This window comes from Megascapheus bottae, chromosome 10, assembly GCF_031878675.1.
Source record: "Megascapheus bottae isolate mThoBot1 chromosome 10, mThoBot2.hap1, whole genome shotgun sequence".
Taxonomy (NCBI): domain Eukaryota; kingdom Metazoa; phylum Chordata; class Mammalia; order Rodentia; family Geomyidae; genus Megascapheus; species Megascapheus bottae.
Window position 1 is genome coordinate 1,938,524 of NC_143518.1, and position 23,569 is coordinate 1,962,092.

At 40.5% G+C, this 23,569-nt stretch overlaps 1 protein-coding gene across 6 annotated transcripts in view; it reads left to right on the plus strand.

Moving 5' to 3' along the window:
- Positions 1-23,569, plus strand: part of Sncaip (synuclein alpha interacting protein) — a 152,294-nt gene that overhangs the window by 83,189 nt on the left and 45,536 nt on the right. For all 6 annotated transcript variants that reach the window (XM_090340070.1, XM_090340068.1, XM_090340069.1 and 3 more), the window contains one exon: positions 8,431-8,503. In XM_090340070.1, coding sequence (XP_090196196.1) covers positions 8,431-8,503 — 73 coding nt within the window. The remainder of the gene's footprint in view (positions 1-8,430; positions 8,504-23,569) is intronic.

Below are 23,569 nucleotides of genomic sequence, written 5' to 3' on the forward strand. Positions count from 1 at the left end.
AATAAGAGAAAGACTGTTCTCAGCCTATCTACAAAACCTAGGAGCAACGAATGTTACAGCTGCTGTAAGGACTAAACTGGGGATAATTCAAATGTTAAAACTGAAAAATAAGCTGGTTTGCAGTGTGCAAACTCATTGGTATAAAGGGAAATGCAGTTTCCCATGAACAAATGTGTTTTATTTTTAGAATTCTGTAAAACTCCCTCTTGCGTCTTTCTTTCCTGGTTAAGTGGCAGGAGTGGGGAGAACCAAATACATTGCATTTGAAAAAGATGCTTACAAAATTCATACCTGGGTTCAAAACACCTCTATTCACTCTCAAACCCTAGCCCTATTACTTAGTTTAGGTCTTGTATTTCATATTTTTTTAAATTTTTTTTTGCCAATTCTGGGTTGGAGGTCAGGGCCTGAGCACTGTCCTTGGACTTTCTCAAGGTTACAGCTCTGCCACATGAGCCCCAGCACCCTTTCCGGCTTTTTCTAGGTATGTGGTACCAAGGAATCGAACCCAGGCCTTCATGCATGCTAGGCAAGCACTCCACCACTAGGCCAAACTCCTGGCCCTTGTATTTCATAGTTTTTCCTTCAGTCATTAGCCTGGTTCTTATCTTCATGAAAGCACAAGCTATATTTTGGTACTGAAAAAATAGAACTTCTTTTGTCTTTCCCTAAAAAGAAACAAAGCACAGAGGCAATCAAATTATTTTGAAGTTTTCCAGACTAGAAAATAATGTGCATCCTTTGCAAAATGCAGAGTTGAACTCTACATTCTTGTAACCTGCCAGCCCAGAGAGCAGAGCATTGCGCAAAACCTGCAAGACCACAAGAGAGAGATGTTGGCACACAGAAACACTTTAAAGGCCCTTCAGAGGTCTTTCTAGCACTGCAAGTTGGTTTACAGATTTTACCCTGTGAAATCCAGATCATTTTGTTGCTAAAATACAAACGCTAAACTCTCTGGAATTCTTGGGAACCATGAATTACTAATTCATTTTATTAAGAAAGGCCCGTTTTGCTCATACCTACAATTCTAGCTGCTCAGGAGGCTGAGATCATGGTTTGAAGCCAGTCTAGGTAGGAAAATCTGTAAGCCTTTTATCTTCAGTTAACCAGCATAAAGCTAAGGTGGAGGTATGGATCAACTAGTAAAGCACCAGTGGAAAAGCTAAAGGACAGCATTCAGTGTCTGAGTTCAATTCCCAGTACTGATACAAAAGAAAAAAAAACCATAAAACAAACACACAACCCTCCTGAAAAGCCACTTCCAGAACAAAAAGGCTGTTCTTGATAGCATTGTACACAGACTGAGGAAACAAAGCAGAGGCCATGCTCCAGGTCTCTGGAACAACTTAACTTCACTCAGAGCTGCCACCCATCCAATGTTAGTCAAGTTACGTGCTAAACTGAACTCCACTATCGTGCCTCACCTCCACTCTGAGAGAAAGGCTCTATTTTCATCATATTTTACAGAAGAGAAAAATTGGGGCTTAGAAGGGAAACACAGTTTTCACAAGATTACAGATAGGTGCGTGCCAGGGTCAGAGCGTGGCCTAGTGGCATAGTGCTTGTCTAGCCTGCACGAGGCCTTGGGTTTAATTTCTTGGTACCACATACACACAAAAAGCTGGACGTGGCACGGTGGCTCAAGGGGAAAAGTGCCAGCTTTGAGCAAAAAGTGCACAAGGAGAGTGCCCAGGCCTTGAGTTCAAGCCCCAGAATTGGCACCAAAAAAAATGGGTTGATCATCTTGCTCTTTCCTTCCAAGCATCTTGAGTCTTGAGCACTTCCCCATTTGGCAGGGAGTGATTGTAATAGCTTTCCTGGTAGTAGGGATATAGTTCGTTATAAAGAAATAAAGTAAAGCCAGATAGAGAAAAGAAAGAGTCAAGATAGTATTTGGCTTGTTGGGAGAAAAAAAATCCCAATGTTATAACAATAAGCTGGTCAATTTTTCAAAGAAACTTGTTGATTTGACTATTATTTCTTTTAAAAAAGAAGAAGAAATAGAGTAAAGCCAGCTAAAATGAGCTTATCAAATCTCTTAATTTTACTATTCCTCAATGTTTTCTTCTCTAAAATGGTAATAATCATCATATTCCCTTGGATATGACATAATTTGTGTTAGTATTACAATGCAGTCATTGCCAGATTGCTCTTAAAATCATTTAAAAGTGTGACCAAGTTTTCTCAAATATTAACCATAAATGATATCTAAGCAAAAAAGAATTTTATTTTTTAGATTATCTTGGAAGAAACCAGATGACATCCTGGCAGATAAGCCAAGAAACCAGAATGAAAATCAGATGCATTTAGGGTTATGATAATGTTCATCATGTCATCCTAATTGGTGAAAAGATATGTAATTTAATTAAGGCAGGAGAGAAATTAAAGTGTGGTTTATTTATGTCTTTTCTATGGTGCCAACCAAGTTAAGTCACCTATTATGAAAAGAGAAATGTCCCAAGGTAATGCCTATACCAAGTGAACATTCCATGTGATGGGAATGAAACTGAAAAGAAACTTTTAGAGATAAAGGAAGGACAAGAGAGCTGGAAAGGGGAGCAGGATTGAAGGAATTTAAGAAGGAGCTAGTCAGTGTATCAAATAGGATTGTCAGGATTGAAAACTGCACACTGGCTTTTTCTGGCTAAGCCCCTTTCATGCCTATAAAAGACACACAGTATTTGGCATGACAAGGTGGAACCTGGGATACCGAGGAAGAAAGCAGAGCTCAGGAGGGAAGAGTACACGGGTAGTGCTTTGACAAGAGGTAAGTGCTGAGCACAAGAGCAGGAAAGTCATGGCAGGAAGGGAGAGAGCTTCGAGGTAGTAGAGGCATTTATTTGCTTTTACAACCAATTCTGAGAGAATGGCAGAGGAGACGGAGGGAAGCGGAAACCATCAGGGAAAGATGGTGAGGAGGGGGAGAAGAGGAAGACATAATAGGCCAAAGGCTAGCATTCACAAGCCAATAATAGGTGCCCCCAACATTAGAGGTCCTTAAAATCAGGACAACCTTCCTGAGTCTTTGAAGGACAAGATTTTAGAAAAGTATTCTCCAAAAACCTTACTGTCTGTATGTCTTCTTTCACTGTCTACTTTGCTTGGGTTCACAATTGGCAGTGCTTGATTGTGAGCCAGTTGAAGTGCCAGTCTGGGTTATGGAAAGCTCTGTGAGAAATTATGGGATTTCTTGAGTGGGTGACTCAACTGTTTCTTTTGGAAATGTAATGGGACACGTAATGGGACCTTAGTATTTAAAAGTCTCTTGCTTGGAAAGGTCCATAAGATAGTCTTCTCTCCTTTTCTGTGGCTCATTACCCTTTGAGTCATGTCTGCTGGTTCACCCAAATGGCTCCAGGTTTCCGGAATAAGTGCCAAAGCTTTTCAGTCTAGAATATATCTGGGGTGGTCAGAGATCTAGAGAGAACAGTGTAGGAATCAGGCACTGTCATCATAAATCCTGTGCATATTCAGTGTTCTGCATGGCAGACTGGCACAGCAGGCTGGCGTAGGCTGGGTGAGTAGGAATTCCTTGCATGGTATTCACTGTGTGGTTTGTGAAGGAAGCTGTGTTTAGTCTTGGCCCTCACCCACAAACTCTCTTGGGTGAGGAAAGAATAAAAAGAAGTCAGATAACAAGCTGAGCCATCTTCCTTCTCATTCCCACTTCCAGTTCAGCCCCTTTCTTCTTGACTCTTTGTATCTCACATCTTGTTCTCGTGAGCTCAAGATCCTGACAGACATGCAGCTGAGGCAGAAGATGTGAAACACTCGTGGAAAACAGTTTATCGAGAAGAGGCAAAATGCTTACTTACCAGGACTTAACAGTTTGAAAAATAAGTTCACCTTCCTTATCCCATATAATTATCTATATTGTATGGATAAAAAAAAAAACTTGGTGCCAAAGATGTGAAATGATTTTTTGTGTAGAACCACAAGGTAATAAGTGTCAGAGCTACAACTTGGGTCCTCCCTTTTCCTTTATACAAAAGGCTAAGGCATCAGCAAGTACTCATGCTAGTAATATATTAGGGATACTTCATTCTTTTAAGCATACCATGATTACTTTGATAGATTTTAAATTACAAGCTTTACTGAGAGAGTTATATAAATGCAAACTGTTACCACTGAAGTCATTTAATTCAGCTTAATAACTTCTGAGTTTCTTATGTAAATAAGATACTCAGGAATCAATGAAAACATTTATACAAACATCTAGGAGAAATGTAAGAGATTAGATTCTGTGATAGAAGGAAATACTACGTGGCAGTGATCTTTGAACTATAATTACACATTAGAATCTCCTGAGTGGCTTAGAAAAGAGATTTCTGGGCCCCATATTCAGATTTCCTTTCTCAGTAGTTCTTGGATGACTCCCCAAAATTTGAATTCCAAACAAATTCCTGGATGATGTTGATCCCAAGACCACCGTTTGAAATCTGATGTGATTTCCATCTGGGAGAGTTGGAGATGATACTGAAGAAATGATTCCCAGTCAAAGTTTGTAGAATTCAGGGGAGTAAACCTATTGAAATGGGCAGGATATCATCTGTGGGCAGATGGCAGAGCATACAGAAAGATACCTGCAGGTAGGGGGATATCAAGGTGTTTGTTATTGTAAAATCAAAGAGGTCATAAAAGGGAAAGATATGAGCTCCTTCCAAGCCAAGCCACTCAGTCTTTGTCCTATAGGCTTTTCAGAGCCACTAAAGGCTTTGAAACAAAAGGTCAGATTTGTACTTTGTAAAGTGAATTATTCTAGTGTCATTGTGAAGCCTTGGAAGAAATTCCTATTTTATTACTTAAATGTGAAAAAGCACCTTGGAACATCTATAATATTATGACCAGGATTTAGCAAAATGTGTGTACATGTTGGTACAATATTTCAAACAGTTAATCAATCCATATGTGTATCACCTATATAAATCAAAGATTTTTTTCCTCTTAATTGCTTTGGGAGCCAACACTCACACTCACAGAGAAGGAACAACCAGGCATAAGACTAGGTAGTATTTATTGAGATCAGGAAGGCAAAAGGTCAGTAAGAATGAGCTGTCAGCTAGGGCTGCATGGAGAAAGGAAAGCACAAGCCAGCATGTTTGTATGACTAGAGAAAAGCATCACAGGCACAGGTGAACCTAGAATAAAACAACAAAAGAATCACCACACTTTGGATAGACAGACATTGAAGAAGCTGGAGGCAGCTGGTCAACCTTTCATGGGTAGGGTTCTTCTTGAGATGTGGTAGAAAAGTAAGAGAATTCCACCTGCTTCTACAGGCATAACCTCTTTAAGAATCACATAAAAAGAATAAAGTAGAGTAAGATAGTGAAAAGGGAATAGAACATAACTCTCCACAAGTAACTGTCTCATCATCAAGGATAATAGTCATTAAGGGAACTAGCTGTGCATTGTCATTGGAAAGCACAAGGCAGAACAGATGCACTGGACTTGGTTCTGATAGGCTAAAGCAACATTGGTTACTGCTGGCCATTGTGCTGAGAATGAGGTAAGTTGGCCATCTGACAGCTCTGTATAAAAGGCCATCTGTCCTATAAAGTGGATTGAAGTTCTTTTATTCCAGCTTCCAGATGGTAGCATAGTAGAATCTTACAAAGGAGACTTCCTGTATCTTACTCCCAAATCTTCAAGTAAGAAAATGTGTTTCCATGATTTTCTTTGACTTGTGTCCTATGCATTTTTTAACATGATAACTCACTTGTTTTGCGGCATCTCCTTAATACTTTTCTTCTCTCCTAATAAAGTATTCGTACTTATTGAAACAAATCAACAAGTTGTTCCTTTTTGGTTTTGGAGCAAACAATGATGGATTTGCTCATAGATTGGGTTTCTGTTAAATGGGGTATTTCATATGTCCTTAAATTTATTCACAACTTTAATTTCCTGACCAATGCATCATCTTTATCTTAGGTCATTATACATTTTATTTCTATTCTCAGGAGCAACATATGACTTTTTCTTAAAGGTTATTATTCCTTTACATGTGTATGATGTAAAAAATCTAAGTTATCTCTTTACAAAAGAGACACAGCTCACAACGTGGGTATGGCGCTAACGTGACAGCATGTTCTGTGAGCTCAGGCTATGGGAGCTGTTCATTGAGGCAAGACTATGCTGTGACTCAGTCCTCTTACCAGAGGGAGCCTGTGGGGCTCCAATATAAACCTTGTCCAATTGAAATTCCCTTCCCACTGTGCACCTCTGTGGTCACATACAAAGACTTGAAACTGCTTAGCAAGTCCCAGATCCCAGTGTGTCTGACTTTGGATTGTGAGTTTGTATATATGCTCTAAAAATTACAGATAACAATCCACTCATTTCAATCAGCTATGTCTCAAGCCAAATAATCAAACCCTATTGAGCTGATCACAAACTATATTGAAAAATAGTCTGAAATTTCCTTTCTAAAATTGTGCCACAGGGCCAGGAGTTTGGCCTACTGGTAGAGAGCTTGCCTAGCATTCATGAAGACCCACGTTCGATTCCTCTGTACTACCTACATAGAAAAAAGCTGGAAGTGGTGCTGAGGCTCAAATTGTAGAGCTCTAGCCTTGAGAAAGTCCAAGGACAGTACTCAGGCCCTGAACTCAAGCGCAGGACTGGCAAAAAATAAATAAATAATAAATAAATAAAATTGTGCCATGGAAGAAAAGTGAGGAGGAGGAAAGGAGGGTGAGACTTTGCCAAAGTATGTTTTGTAAGGTATACAACAACCAAAACAAAAAGCCTTATTTTAATTGAGTGATGGACTGTATAATTATTTAACATGTACCAGCTGCTCTCAAGAAACTGCCAGGTTCCTTAGAGAGCTAGAAATGTGGAATACATTATTGATACCAAGAAATGTATGTTTTCTACCTGTGTCATCTCTGACCTTGGAAGAACATAATGTAGAAGGAAAAGTTGGTTGCGGTTCATTTTTGGTTTGACAGGCAGCCACCCCCCCATCCCCAACCCTCCCCACCCCACTCCACCACCACCTTTGCAAAGATGGTAGATTTGCAAAAGCACCTGTAGTCTCTGAGGAATAGCTCAAATAAATAGAATGTTATTGCATCAGACAGATAAGAGTAATTTCTCTAATTAGTCATGAGAGGTTTTATTCTATTTTTTACACTCCCACATGCTGGAAATTTGTTTGTGCTGTGCAATTGGCAAACTGACAGTAGCTTCAGCCACCCCACCCTCAGCCTCACTGTGCTGCTCTGGAAAACACTGGATGGCTCCATGTCAATGCTTCATCTATCAATGTTTAGCCGATGCCAGACCCTTCATGTTGAAAAATGTGTTCTAATTACACATTCCTCTTTTGTGAGGCTAGGGCAATCCTAATGTCTATTCTCTGATCATTTTTCTTTTACAGTAAATATTTTCTGAATTCCCCTCCCCCCCTAAGAAACAATTTGCATTGGAGAATTACATGCTCATTTATTTAGAGGTACAGAGGAAAGTATTTTTTTTATCAAGCTGCATTTTACCAATTAAAATATGAGCATGATTGAAGACAGTTCCCTGACTTTGCCTTTGATTAAAGAAAGAGCTCATCCTATTTATTTTGTCTTAAAACACCCTTCTCGAAAGAAAGATGGATCAGGAGCAAATGGAGTTGCCATAAATCATAGCTATTGATTTTACATTTGTTTGAGCTCTTCCGATTTTGTGCCTTAGTGTCATCATTTGCTATCCTGAAAGCCAGCCCTGGAATTGGCACTGTGACATGAGACTGAAAGGTGGTTTCTTTCCATTCAAACTAATCTATACACAAAACAGATGAGCTTTCAAACCCAGAACCAGGCTCCCTCTCTAGTGACATCACTATCCTGGTATTTCTGGTGGAGACTGCAGAGCTTATACATTAAAACTAGCCACAAGGGGTGCGACAGTGGGGGCTTCCGCAATCTGCTAACATCAGTACAATCACACCTCCCCACTGACCTGGAAGTGCTGAAGCTTAGTTCTCCTGCAGTGGGCTGTCACACATGAAACTGGCCCATAGGGTCCTGAATATCAGGTTCTGAATTCTCAGGGCCAGCTCATTCCAGTTTTCACAGGAAAAAGGTAGAGAGACAGAACTCTGCTGCCTATACCCCACCTTGTTGAAGAAAGTGTCTTGGCCTTCTTATATATCTGCAGCTGTCCATGCTAACAGGAGGCTGCCCCAGACTACCTAGAAGGCCGAGGAGAGGACAATGAGCTAAAGTCCTTGGGTTTGCCTTTTTGTGGGAAATGTGAGCGAATGCTTTCCCTTTATTTATGTTAAATACTTTGTAGTTGTATTAAGGGGTTTCAAGTCAGCGTGTCAGTTTATGAGTGCAATGCCTCTTGATCAACCTCACTTCTTTCATTGTTCAGTGCTCACATTGTAAGCTGTTGCATTATATCCTTCTCTTCTGTTTTCTCATTCAGTATTCGGTCACATCACTCAAGACCATCCCAGAACTATGCCGAAGATGTGACACCCAAAACGAAGACAGACCAGGTAGGTTTCGCTCCTTCCCCTCCTTGCCCTGATGTAAGAGGAGAGGCCCCTAGAAAGAGGGGTTCCCTCGTGTTGGTTGCCCCTGCTTCTGTTTTCTTTTCCCTTTATGATTTCTCCATTTAGTCCACCTCCCCACCACCCTCAGCAGACAGAGCCACGAAAGGATGAGAAGTCCTGATGAGCGCCTGCCTCTGCACCAATGCCTGTAGGTCTTGGTATCGCCAAACCACAGTATATGCAGCAATTTACCGTAAAACCAACAAACCATGGGTGACAAAAACATACTGATACAGGCGCCAATAAAAAAAAGTTTTGGATGCTTTCATTATCCAACCAGCTTGAAGGTATAGTGCTGTGCCAGAGACAGAAACCCTACTCTGGGAGGGCGAGTGCAACAAGGCAAATCTGCAGCCAGGTACATTGCAGCGGCTCTGGCGTTGAGTAATGTAAACTAAACAGATGCATGACTACAAGATGGAAACCAGCTGCTGACCTCCCTTCCTTGCACCCTCACCCATTCCCCCAAACCCCCAGACCCCCAAAAAGTACATCTAGGGTTGTCTTTCCTTCCTGAACCTTTCTGCTCTTCTCTGTGTGATGAGCAAAAATAAAAATAAGAAGAGATGCTGATGAGAATGATGTCGTGATGTTAAACAGTGAAAACAATGTTTATCATCATTAACTTTGCCAACCCCACTTCTTCTAATAATAGTAACTTGATCCTGAGATGGTTAGCTGGTGGGAGAAGGAAGATAATCTTCAAATTATGTATACCATGATTGAAAATAAATAGGTATATCTTACCTGTCTTAGAGACTAGTAGTCTTGGTTTCTAACTGAAAGAAAGGACTTTGCCAAGCTAATGTATTTTTCTCTGGAATGCTTGTTTACTTTTGACAGTTTGCCTAGATGAGACAAGAAAATTTAGTCCTTTTAGGCTTGTAGATTTTGTGTTCTATGCATAAGGGTGAAAGTAAGACATTGGTGTTAGTGTCAGAACTGTCAGAGAAGATAGGTTCAGGCTTGAATAGAAGTCGTGTGTGTGTGTGTGTGTGTGTGTGTGTGTGTGTGTGTGTGTGTGTGTGTGTGTGTGTGTATGTGTGTGCGCGTGCGCGCGTGCTTGCGCGCGCATGTGCTAGTATTGGAGCTTGAACCCAGGACCTGGGTGCTATCCCTTAGCTGTTTTAGCTCAAAGCTAGTGCTCTATTTGAGCCACACCTCCACTTCTAGCTTTTTGCTTAGAGATGCCTCAGATTTATCTACCTAAGTTGGCTTTGAACCTCAATCCTCAGATCTTAGCCTCCTGAGTAGCTAGGATTATATGAGCCACTAGCATCCAGTATACTCTTCACTTTCCCCCTGAATTTTATACTTCAAAACACTTCAGGTTCTGCCGAGTGTAAGAGACAAATTCTGCTGTATGTCTTTTATGTATTTGTCTTCTCGTGGTGGTGTTTTCTCCAGAGCTGAAGTATGAACTTTCACTTATTACCCAGACTGCACACAGCAGCCCAGACTACCAGCCTAAAGACCTAGGTTCAAATTAGAATTCAGCCATTTCTCACCAATATGACTTTGAGTCTGTATCTAGTTATCTATAAAATAAAGAAAACATTTCTGCCACTGACATCAGGATCCCAGTTAGGTGCTATATCTGAAGGCACATTGGTCATATAAGATTGAAGAGGGGTTGATTGTTTTTTTCAGTCCTGGTGCTTGAACTCTGGGCCTGGGCCTTGTCCCTGAGCTCTTCAGCTCAAGGCTACCACCCTACCCCTGGAGCCACAGTGCCACTTCAGGTTTTCTGGTGGTTAATTGGAGATAAGAGCATCACGGACTTTAGTGCCCAGGCTGGCTTTGAACCAGATTCTCAGATCTCAGCCTCCTGAATAGCTAGGATTACAGACATGAGCAAAAATCCAGTGTTCGAGGTGACTAACAATAATTAGATATGACAAGAAATTGATGTATCTGGGCACTGGTGGTGTTTGCTTGGAATCCCAGCTACATGGGAGACATAGGTAGGAGGATCTCATTTGCCTAGGAAAAAAATTGGAGATGCTTTCTGAAAAATAACTAAAGCAGAAATGGTTGGGGCATGAGTTAAGTGGAAGAAGGAAGGAAATAAGGAAGAAAGAAAAGAAGGAAAGAAGGAAGGACGGGAGGAACAAGGAAAGGAGGGAGAAAGGAAAAAAAGAAGGGAGGAAGGAAGAGGAAAATAGGAGGGAAAGGAAGAAAGAAAGAAAGAAAGAAAGAAAGAAAGAAAGAAAGAAAGAAAGAAAGAAAGAAAGAAAGGAAGAAGGAAAGAAAGAAAGAAAGAAAGAAAGAAAGAAAGAAAGAAAGAAAGAAAGGAAAGAGAAAGAAGAAAGGAAGGAAGAAGGAGGGAGGAAACAAAGAAGGAAGGGAGGGAGGAAGAAAAGGAGGGAGGGAAGAAGGAAAGGAAGATGAGATGAAGAGAAAGAAATGGAGGGAGGGAGGGAAAAGAAGAAATCTGGTTTAAAAAGATTTGGTTGCATGATCTTTGAAGGTGACTCCAGTCTCTTAGCCTTTAGGCTGAGGTCAAGCAAAAGCAAGTTTGATTTAGCCCAACACTGGGGTCGCCCAACCTATATTTTATATCACCTCAGTGACAAGAAGTATACAAGTTTATGACACAGCCCATCCATAATGGTTAACTGTAGAATTCAGCAAAATCAGTGAACCTTAAATTTCCACTCATCAGTTGTAGTTTTTCCTCGCAACTATCCCTTCTGGACAAAGGCCTTGGGGTGCTTACTAGCTCAGCCTGCCCTGGCCTGGAGCTAGACAGGTGCTCCTGAGGTTTCTGGGCAATTTCTTTAGATAATCATCAAACCTGGCACCATTCCAGACACTCTATCAGCTTACTTGTCTTCACGATAATTCTCTCAGGAAATACTATTACTGGGTCCATTTTATTGATCAAGAACCTGAGACTTCAAGAGAATAAATATGTTTCTAAAGTTCAGGGGCTCGTAGATCAGATATCAGCTATGCCAACTTCAGGGAACCTATAAATATGAAATAATTGTATCCAAGGTGTAATAGGAAAGAATTTGAAAACAAGTAAAGTGTTTGCACACACTCTCTGCTGAGTATCAGTGTTTGTGTCAGTAAAGAGGGCAGTGCAAGACAGTGAATGTTCATTCTGCTGTATGGTTCTCTCCAAGTGCCAACATCTGTTATTCAAATTGAAGCATACTCAATTTCATTGACTTAAAGGTTTTTTTTTTAAGACAATTAGATGTTTAAATCCACATTTGTTCTTGTTCACCATCTTTTAAATGTCTTGTGATTCTTTCAAAATATATATCTGCTAAACTCAGGGAGAAATTATCTTTTAAAAGAAGGCAAAGGAATATTAATGCAGTTTTGTATCTGAAAATGTAAATACACAGAGTTTAGACAATTCAATTCTGTAACGGTAAAGAATTCTGTGATACATGTGTGTATGTGAGTATGTGCGCGAATGCACAGGCAGTACTAAGGTTTGAACTCAAAGGCCTTGCTGCTGTCAATTAGCATTTTTGCTCAAGGCTGAAGCTCTACCACTTGAGTCACATTACCATTTCTGGCTTTTTGCTGATTGATTGGAAATAGGAATTTCTTAGACTTTTCTACTTTGGCTAGTTTTTAACCTCCATCCTCAGATCTCAGCCCTCCTGAGTAGCTAGGATTTCATTCATAAACTACCAGAATCCAGACTGTGATATATTCTGAAGATATGTTAAAGATGCATTGTGAAAGAATCTTAATACTGAAGTAACCTGTTACTTGTATGACAATGAGAAAAATGCCATTTAAAAAAAACTTGGTATCTTGTGAAAATTATTCTGGGTACATAATAAAAGTATTTCAAATATGGTCTACTTTTAGAACTTACGCATGCAAATTTTGTGACAAACCCTAAACCAATGAAAACAAATACTTATATGGTATTTGAAGATTTTCAAGGACCTCAGCCATTTCTTAAAATAATAAATTGGCATGAAATTTATTGTGTTGACATTGTTGTAATGTACATAGTTGGTGATACTAAATATATAAAGCATGTTTCTAATTTGTATTAAGGTTTACTGCTAAGAGCATGAAAGTGAAAAGTTACTCTGGTAATTTAACTTGAAAAACATGCTGCTTGATCTATTGCTGGTGATTCCTTGTGAACTGACCTTCATTGAATAGGTAAACACATTGTCTCAGAGCCCAGGCAACCCCAAATTACAAAGACGCCCATATGTGGCAGAGTCCAGCTTCCTTATAGCACTAATGGTTTACAAAACAATAATTATAGAGCGATAATTGCAAAGCAATTATTTTTATTCCTCTAGCAAAATATAAAAATTATATAATCCATTATTTTTTTCCAATCCTAGGGCTTAAACTCACAGCCTGGGCACTGTCCTTGAGCTTTCTTAAGACTGGCACTCTACCACTTGTGCCACAGCACAGCACCACTTCCAGCTTTTTCTGTGTATGTGGTACTAAGTAATCGAACTCAGGGTTTTGTGCATACCAGATAAGCACTCTACCATTAGGCCACTCCTGGCCCAGTACTCCATTGTTTTAAGCACAGAAAGATAGATAAATGTACAATTAACCATGCTGTCAAAGCAAAATTCCTAGATTTTTTTCTTTGTTTTTTTCCTACCCATGCTTTTGATATGGTTATAATCATGATGAGATAATCATTTTATCCTCTGATTTTTATTACACTGTGATTCTGCTGCAGGGTGCATATGGCCAGCTTTCTTTGTATGGGGCATACATAATGGAGGAAGGACAGGTACTGGGGCATGAATTCAAGGCTGGGTTCTGTCCCCTCGCTTTTCCCACTCAAGCCTGATGCACAAACATTTGAGCCATACCTCTATATCAGTTTGTTTTTTTTCCCCTTTCTTCCTAGCCTACCTTCGAACTGCAATCCTCAGATCTCAGTCTCCTGCATAGCTAGGATTACAGTGTAAGCAGCAGAACCCAGCGGCCATCGTTCTTTGAAAGAGTCATAGAAATTAACCATGAAAGTAAAGCTGTATCCGAGGTCCCAAGACAGAAGCCATGTCTACCTTCAATGTGTCAATATCCATTCATACCTCTGAGAGAAAAGATGTGAGTCAGTGTGGGTACAAATAGAGCAGGAGGTGATAGAAAAATCCATATAAATGTGGGAATGGTGGTACAAACTTAAAATCCCATCACTGCAGGGTAAGAGTGAAACTAGAAGGAGGAAGGTGACAAGTTTGAGACCAGCCTAAGCTTCACAGCAATACTACGTCTTAAAAAAAATAAAGAGGTCGGGCCGGGAGTTTGGCCTACTGGTAAAAGTGCATGCCTAGCATACACAGACCTGGGTTCCATTCCTCAAGGAATCAAAGTGCCCAAGGACAGGGCTCAGGCCCCGAGTTCAAGGGCCAGGACTGGCAAAATAAGTAAATAAATAAATAGGCAAGACAGAAAAAGAAAGTGAGGTGAAGAGATGAAAGCAAGAAGGGAAAGAGGTAATAAAAGGAAAGAAGAAAGAAGGGAGAGAAGGAAAAATGCTAAGATAAATCTGTAATGGTGTCAACATAAGATAAGGGGTTGGAAGTGAAAAGGTTAAACAACTTTATATCTTTGTCCCTTCTTCTTTACTTCTCCTTACTTAACTGGAGATTTAATCACCACAGCCACTTGTTTTTCTAGAAGGTTAACAGTAGTGGGGTTAAAAAAAAAAGTGATGATTCAAAAGGGTTTTGGTTTTTTTTTGTTTTTTTTGCCAGTCCTGGGGCTTGAACTCAGGGCCTGGGCACTGTCCTTGGGCTTTCTCAAGGCTAGCACTCTACCACTTGGGCCACAACACCACTTTTGGCTTTCTCTGTGTACATTTTACTGAGGAATCAAACCCAGGGCTCCATGCATGCTACGCAAGCACTCTACTACTGACCCACACTCCCAGCCCTCAAAAGTTGTTATGAAAAGCAAAACTTAGAGGAAGGGATACAAAGCCTCCTCTCTCATCTCTAAGTTTATTTCTCTGGACTCTAAGGAACATCTCACCTACTCCAAAAGCAAGAATTCTTTCCTTTTTTATTTAAAAAAATATTTATGGGAATAAATATTTATGGGAAGAGGTCCAAGAAGTAATGTACCCACTACCTGACAAATGTAACTGTACCCCCTTTATACATCACCCTGACAATAAAGTAAAAGAAAGAAGAAAGGAAAAGTAAGAATGAAAAGGAAAAGCAAAACAAAATATACTTCTATAGTCCTTAAATAGTTATACAAAGGAGCTGCCATTCAACAAAGCAGTTCATGACTATAGTACACCTTGATTAATGCCACCTCTTTCAACATTCTTGCCCACCCCTCCAAACTACTCCATCCCTTACTTTTCTTCATGTTGTATATACAATGAATTCTTGACTGCATTCTCCTCACTACCTACTTCATTTGTTTAACTCTTCCTTTGACTCCACTCCTCTCTCCCTTGCAAGAATCCATTTCCTGGTACTTATTTTGTAGGGCGTTGACTTACTCTTTCTAAAGACTTATACTATTTGAGCTCCCCAAAGACTTTACTACACTTCAATTAATTCATTTGTAACCATTGCATATATTCAGTGTACTTACTTATACATTTATAGACCTATTCTAGGTACCACACATGAGGGAAACTATGTAATCTCTGTTTCTCTGAGTCTGGTTAACTTCACTTAATAGAATTCTTTCCATTTCCTTACAAATAGTACATATAACTATTTCTGAAGTATGAATAGAATTCCATTGTGTATATATACCACATTTTCTTGATGCATTCATCTATTGGGGGATTCCTGGACTGCTTCCATGTCTTGGTACTAGTAAATAGTCAATGAACATGGTTGTACTGGTGGTTTTACTGTATCCATGTTTGTGTTCTATCAGATAAATTCCCAGGAATGGAACTGCTGGGTCATAGGGCAGTTCTACATTCAGTGTTTTGAGGAATCTCCATACGTGCTTTCCAAAGTAGTTAAACAAGCTTACATTCCCACCGAGTGTAATAGAAGTCTCTTTTGACCACATCCTCATCAGCATTTGTTATTGTTAGTTTTCTTAATAATGATGATTCTAAGTGGGATAGGAATCTTAGTGATCAAGGAAATCTGCAAGGAAAGACAAGAACTGGACATTCAAAGGAAGCATGTTGACGCAAGGAGCGGAAGAACTGAAGAGCAGGGACAGGACGGCAAAGGAGAGAAGTGCCTTTTACCCATGTGGCGTCACAGAACTGTTCTTCTCTGCAGCTTAGGTAGCTCATACTGTAATCCTAGCTACTCAGGCAGCTGAGATCTGACAATCAAGGTTTGAAACCAGCCCAAAGAAGTTCTATAAGACTTTGATCTTCAACTTACCACTAAAAAGCTGGAAGTAGAGGTGTGGCTCACATATTAGAATGCCATCCTTGAGTGAAAAAGGACAGTAACCAGGCCCTGAGTTCAAGTCTTAGTACTGGTATGTGTGTGTGTGTGCGCGCATACATGTGTGTGAGCACACACACACACACACAATATTGAAAGCATATGTCTTCTTTTGTCTCCCAATATGAAATAGGTTCTATTTTTCCATTTCAAATAATATAAGTTATCCATATATATATATATATATATGTATGTGTGTGTGTGTGTATATTTCTGGGGCTTGGACTCAGGACCTCACATTTGCTAGATAGTCTCCACTACTTGAGCCATGCCTCGTCACACCTCTGCTTTTATTCTTTTTAAAAATATAATTTTGAAAGCCAAGCATGATGGCTCCACCTATAATCCTAGCTAGTCAGGAGGCTGAAATATGAGGATCCCAGTTCAAAGCCAGCTCAGCACTAAAAAGTCCGTGAGACTCTTACCTCCAGTTAATCACCAGAAAGCCAGAAGTGGTGCAGTGACTCCAGGGATAAGGGTGGGTAGCCTTGAGCTGAAGAGCTCAGGGATAGCGCCCAGGCCCAGGCCCAGAGTTCAAGTTCCATGAACAAAAAATTTATATATATATTATATATGATATATCATATATAGTGGTCATTATTAAGTGTTCTTCCTTATCTTTAATCCTTCCCTTAGGGATATATTATTAATAGTCATAAGATAATTTCAGGTAATAAAAATACAATCCTAGAAGACCATAGCTGAATGGTTCTGAGAGCCCTGAGAGAGAGGAGTCATCTAGAAAAGCCCAGAGTCTTCTATGACGTTTGTTTACCCAGGCTTTGACATTATGAAGTATGATCCAAAACCAGCCAGCACTAGCTACAACTGAGCACTTTACACCCCCCTCCAGTCCTTCATAGGACCTTAAAATCAGAGTGTGCACCATCCTCAGCTCATGCCCAAGTGATTCATTTATGATATCCAAAGTTGAAAAGCAGTGACCCAAGCCACCTAAATTCTGACCCATTGTCCTTGGAGAGGCATTATCTGAGAAAAAAATGCAAATCTGAACCCAACTCTCCATGCTCAAAAACCAAGGAATGCTTTCCCAAGGGGATATTCTCCAATGGGGAGCTGTCCTAGGAGACCCAGCGTCAGTGTGACCTCCTGGCCACTTCCCCTTGTCTTGAGCTTGCCAGTCACATTCAGGAAGCTCCTTTAGCTACCCAGATGTTCTGAGTTCCTTCACAGAGATGTTCATCTTTCTCCTTTTACCTCCCAAGGCTCCTGACCTAAGGGGCCCTTTTTCTGATTGGTAGCTGGAGAACAGATTCTCAGTGAAAAGATGATGAATCTTTTCGGTGTGGTGTGTGCATTTTTCTACAATTCCATAGTAAGAGGGGAAAAAAAGAGTGAGGGAAGAAAAGTGGGAGTGAAGGAAAGAAGGAAGAAATAAAGGGACGGAGGGAGAGAGGAAGGAAGGAAGGAAGGAAGGAAGGAAGGAAGGAAGGAAGGAAGGAAGGAAGGAAAGAAGGGAGGGAGGAAGGAAGGAAAGAAGGGAGGGAGGGAGGGATCTAGATTTAGACTAATGCAACTGAATTTAAGGAAAAGTAAAATTTTTTCCCACTCCACTGTTTCTAAGAAAAGTTCTTATTTATTTATGTAGTTATTTATTTTCTTGTTTATTTATTTTTATACTGGTAATGGCTTGAACTCAGAGCCTGGGCATTGTCTTCTGATAGCTCTAACTACTTGGAGCCACAGCATCACATCTGGTTTTCTGGTGATTAATTGGAAATAGATTCTCATATGGACTTTCCTTCTGGGGCTTCAAATTGTTGATCCTTGGATCTCAGCCTCCTGAGTAGCTAGGATTACAGCTGTGACCCACCAGTGCCTGGCTCCATTTCCCAGATTTATTAACCAAACTAAAGCTTGAGAATGGCAGGTAACAAGAATGAGGTGAATCTGAAATTAGTGTAACCAGGTTTTGCCACTGGTTGCTGAGATTCTGTGACCTATGTGTGACCTTGACAGACAAATCATGAATTTTATGTTTAGGGAATAACTTTTGATAAAGTGTTCTTCTAGTGCTATAGAAGGTTGCAGTGAGAGAACTACATCCATGATTGAGAACAAAAGAACAGCATTCTCTGACCAAAGAAAAAGAAAGGAAGGAAAGAAGGGAGAGAGGGAGGGAGGGAGAGAAGGAGGGAGGGAGGGAGGAAGGAAGGAAGGAAAGAAGGAAGGAAGGAAATGCCAGTTAAGTGTACCCTACACTGCATTTATGGAAGGCAGCTATGCTAACCACTGTACCACCAATGCCTATACTGAGCTGAATTTATGGGCATGGCATAGTAGGTCTGCCATTCATTTGTCCAGGAACATTTCTGTCTGCTCCTCTCCACATTGCCTTGTGGGGCTACACCTACCTCCTCTCTCCCCCAGCCCTGTCACTGAGACAGGAGCTAGTGTAGGAAGAGACCAGGGCCTCCAAGAGGAGGAACAGAATTTGGTCCTCCAAAGAGAAGAGCAGAAATCAGGACCTCCAAGAGGAGGGGAGGCCACAGGTAAGCACTCCGGTCTTCTTTCTTCCTTTCTCTGGACCTCAAAGTGCACTCTCTTTCCAAGTAAGACTAAGCTTCACCAACTCATCACTTTGTTTCTTATGAATGGGGGAAAAGGTAGATAAAACTCTGACCTCCTAAAGACATAATCTGTTTTCTATCTTCTTGATGTCTAAAGCTCTTTTTCTGTTATTTGTTATTGTTGTTGTTTGTTTGTTTGGCTTAAAATGTGGTCACATACTCCATACTGATGAGTGAAGTAAAGTAGAATTGGAAACCATCAGGATGAGCTGGCTCATAGAAAGTAGGGATTTCCCAGCATCCATCTTGGCTGGGCTACTGCTTACACTGTGTTAGGAGCTCCACTTACTTGGTGCTCAGTGCTCTGTCCTTGCTGGTGGATTAGCAGTGAAGAACATTGCCACCTTCAGTTTGCAATGGGAAGTGGAGTCTGTGCAGCCAGAAAGCACACTACCTGCTTGTGAGCTGTGTGTGGCTCTGCTTGATGAATCTTTTCAGTGCGATGTCTGCATCTCCTACAGTTCCACACTAAGAGGAAAAGACGAGGGAAGGAAGAAGGGAGGGAGGACAGGAGTGAGGGAGGGAGGACAGGAGTGAGGGAGGACAGGAGGAAGGAAGGAAGGAAGGAAGGAAGGAAGGAAGGAAGGAAGGAAGGAAGGAAGGAAGGAAGGAAGGAAGGAAGGAAAGAAAGAAGGCAGTCAGGCTAATGAATGGCCTAAAATGGCTCAGAACTTAGTCATGTGCTGAAGTGTTGTTAATGTCAAAATGAAGGTGAGCATGCTTTTTAGCTGACAGAAAACTCTGAAAGCTTATACTTGCATCAGACCCAACAGGTGCCATTCTATGAAGGCTGTACTTTTGAAACCTAAAGGCTTAAAGTTGTCAAAATATTGAGTCTGACTTCATGATTGAGTATGCTTCTCTATTAAAAATACCTTTTCTGTCCGGAGTTGCAGGGCTTAAGTATTTCACAAGGGGGATTATTACAGGATAAAAGAACAAACATAGGCAGACAGCAAAATTACCTGGGCAGATCTCCACCATTCAGAACAGAGCTGGCGATAATAAAGCACAAATATGACACGTTTGACAATAGATACTCGATACCCACAGCCACTCAGCGATAGGATGTTCAGAGCCCAAATCAGTGGATCTTTTTTTCATAAGCATTTGAAGATCTGAATGTGGATAGATCAATGGCTGATATTCTTGAAAAATAGGAATCCTTTTACTTCCCCCTAGACTCCATACCCTCAATAAAAAGACTCTGGGTCATCAATAAGATGAACAGACAAGTGATCCCATGGGAGCATTCCAGAAATATTGACTTCTTACACATACTCACGCTTGCCCGACATAATGCCCTGACAAAATCCTGCAAATCCAGAGTTCACTGACCCTTCTCTTGGATGAGATTTCAGTCCGATCTCTTAGGAGAGGACAGGGAGCGATGCGGAAGTGGCCCTCACTCAGACCTGTGTCCTCTTGCTGTCAGCATGCAGTGGTGGAAGCCAGCTGTCATCACTTTCCAATGAGCCTGAGGTGTTTACAATAAGTAAGTCCACTGCAGATTTCACTTTAGCTATAGAATAAAGGAAACTCAGAACAGTAGTGCTGACACACCTAATCTTTCACCCTGCCTGGTATAGAAATGAAAGGAAGTCAAATGTTGAAGAACAAAGAAGTTGTGTCCTAGAGGTGCAGTGTGCAGCTGTAAAGCAGTTATATCCAAAGATAGTTTCTCATGGAAAATAGAATTCATTTAGCTTTGTATAACCTCTTTCTCTTTCTGATGTCCCAAGCAAAAATTCTAACATGGACACATAATTCTATATTTAGAAGTAAATTCAGCAGGAGCTGATGTTTAGTCTTAAAAGTTGGGTCCACCATTATACCAGCAAACTGTCCATTATCTTCTTAAGAAAATACTAATTTATCAGGCCCAAGAGCCAAAGAGTTGTTGTGTGTCAGCAATCAGCTTAGCCTCATAATGATAAATTTGTGAAGATCTGGTTAAATACATGGGTCCAGAAAAATTATAGTGTTTCATAGTGAATCATGCAGAATTTTTTTTAAAAAGCCCTGTTATTTATAGACTTTCCATATAGTCATAGAAATCTAAAAGTTGAATCAACTCTCAGTACTTATCTACTTTAACCTGTGTTTTGCAGATGAGGAAACTGAGCCTTATTCTTGTAGGAAATAGATGAAAGGATTTCACAGTTTCATATTTGAAATGCCTGAGCATTTTCAATAGCTTACAGTGCTATCTTTGAATTAGTCAGCAGTAAAGCAAAACTGACGCATTGTGATAACACTCTTATTTGTTTGTGGTATTTCGCATCTTTGATCTGGAAGACTATTTCCTTTCCTCTCTATTCCCATGAAACAGGGGTATTCTACATTTATTCCATGTGTCACGGCAGCCACAGCAGGGATATACACTCCACATATGGGAAAATATTATTTTAAAACACAAGGCTGCCTGAGCGTTCTGAGCTGATGTTCAATAATGAAGTCAGCTACCTGGAGAGGGATAAGTCGAGACTGGACAGGGAATCTGTACAAGCAAGGAAGGTCCCAACACTTGGTGTACTGAAGATGCAGAAAGTGCTCTGTATTCCACAGTGATTTAGAATAAATTCGCGGGAAGGAGCCTGAGAAATGTGGGGTAGGGGCCAAAGAAACAAGGATCGACAGTGCCTTGGAGAGGAATGGTTGGGGGGACTGTGGAAATGGTCTTGTGGTTGTCTGAGCCAGGATTGAGAGGAAGCTGTTTGGGAGAGATTGTGTATGCATTGAAGAAGAAAGGAAGGACAAGAAGCAGATGTGGTGAATAGAGCTAGACTCCTGGATTGGAACATACAACCCACCACAGAGCTTAGAACATCCCAGCTCCTCATCATGCTTGTAGGTACATGGCCGGATTCAGACGCTTACTAACATTTAGGAGCATTCTGAATGTCAGCTAGATCAAAAGATAATGTGGCCTATAAAGCAGCATCAAATGTGTCCACTTATTTTACTGACCACTTTAGAAAAATGGAATAGATGAATAGATTCAACATATTAGTCATGTTTATGTTCATAAGTTGTTAAAAAAAAATGAGGCCATTCGGGGCTGGGAATTTGGCCTAGTGGTAGAGTGCTTGCCCAGCATGCAGGAAGACCCGGGTTTGATTTCTCAGTACCACATTCAGAGAAAAAAAAAAAAGCCGGAAGTGGTGCTGAGGCTCAAGTGGTAGAGCTCTAACCTCGAGAAAGTCCAAGGACAGTGCTCAAGCCCTGAGCTCAAGCCTAGGACTGGCAAAAAAAAAAAAAAAAAAAAAATGAGGCCATTCAAACCCAAGAGTCATAAAAAACTGAATTAAGGAAAACAGTCTTTTTGATGCTTTAATGGACAGAGAGAAATTTAGACAGGTGTCCTGTTCTTACGTTGCCTAGATATAAGACAGGCAGAATTGTGAAGGATTTAACTTCTGTAGTGAATAAAGAGTTTTCTCAGCTGGGCGCCAGTGGCTCATGCTTGTAATCCTAACTACTTAGGAGGCTGAGATCTGAGGATCATGGTTCAAAGCCAACCCGGGCATGAAAGACTGGTGATACACTTATCTCCAATTAACCACCAGAAAATGGAACGTGGCACTGTGGCTTAAATGGCAGAGTGTTACAGCACTCAGGCCCAGAGTTCAAGCCTCATGACTGACAACAACAAAAACAAAAAAAGGAATTTTCTTGGGCCAGGATTTGGACCTGGTGGTAGAGTGCTTGCCTAGCATGCATAAAAAGCCAGGTTTGATCCCTTGGTACCACATATATAGAAAAAGTCAGAAGTAGTACTATGGCTCAAGGGGTAGAGCCCTAGACTTGAGAAAGCCCAAGGACAGTGCACAGGCTCTGAGTTCAAGCCAGGAATGGAAAAAATAAAAGATTTCCTGTAATTTCAAAAAAGCAGATCTAGCCTCAAAAAAAACTTCCTCGAAGCATAATTATTCTGAAACTGCTGAATTCTATAGACAGTAGTTAACGTCTTTTAATTTAATTTTATTATCAGGGTTACAGAGGGGTTACAATTATATCTGTAAGGTAGTGAGTACATTTCTTATTGAACATTGTTACCACCCCCTGATGTTTTTCTCCCACTTTCCCTTCCCCCTCTACTTCACCCCCCCCAAGTTGTAAAGTTCATTTCCAAAGTAGTATCCAGCATCGAAACAGAACAGTATAAGTGAGGTTTTTAATAGACATAAAGAATTGGAAATGAAGCCAGGCACTGGTGGCTCACTCTTGTAACCCTAATAGGAGGCTGAGATCTGAGGATCTAGGTTCAAAGTCAGTCTGGGAAAACAATCCGGGAGATACTTTTATTCCAATTAACCAGAAAGTAGAAGTGTGACTGGAGTGGTAAAGTACTAGCCTTGAGTGAAAAAGAAAAACAACCAGAAATACAAATGTGAGAACAAGATCCTTAGTTCCAGTCGCAGTACCTGCACCAAAGAAAAGTGGAAGGAAGGAAGGAAGGAAGGAAGGAAGGAAGGAAGGAAGGAAGGAAGGAAGGAAGGATTAGAAACAAAATTCTAGCCATTAAGCAATTACTTTTATCATATGTGGTCTAGTTTAGAGGAAATTTTTTAAAATTGAATTTTTCTTTTGACCATAGCTTAAAGTTTTTTCTTATCCAAATGTATAATGTTAGCAAATAATTGGATCATTCTCACTAAAACTAATTAAGTAATTCATTTTTCCCATTAGCAGCATTTTGGGGGCACTTAGTTAGACTGAGGCTAGAATCACTCTCAGCCTGAAAAAGAATCAGATTTGAGTAAGTGGAAGGATAACAGCCTAAAATGTTGACGCTCCTTCTTCAGTTTCAAGATCCTTCTGTAGAACGAAGTGTTTTTGTAAGACTCAGAATCTATTTCCATAGAGCGTTCTTAATGGCTCCTGTCAGAACAAAACAGCTGGGCGACATATGGTATCCATTTCCCTGTATCACTTGGAAAAAATTTCACATGTAAATAAAGCCAACATAAAAGAGTAGCCCTTTGAACCCATGACCTTATACAATACATAAATAT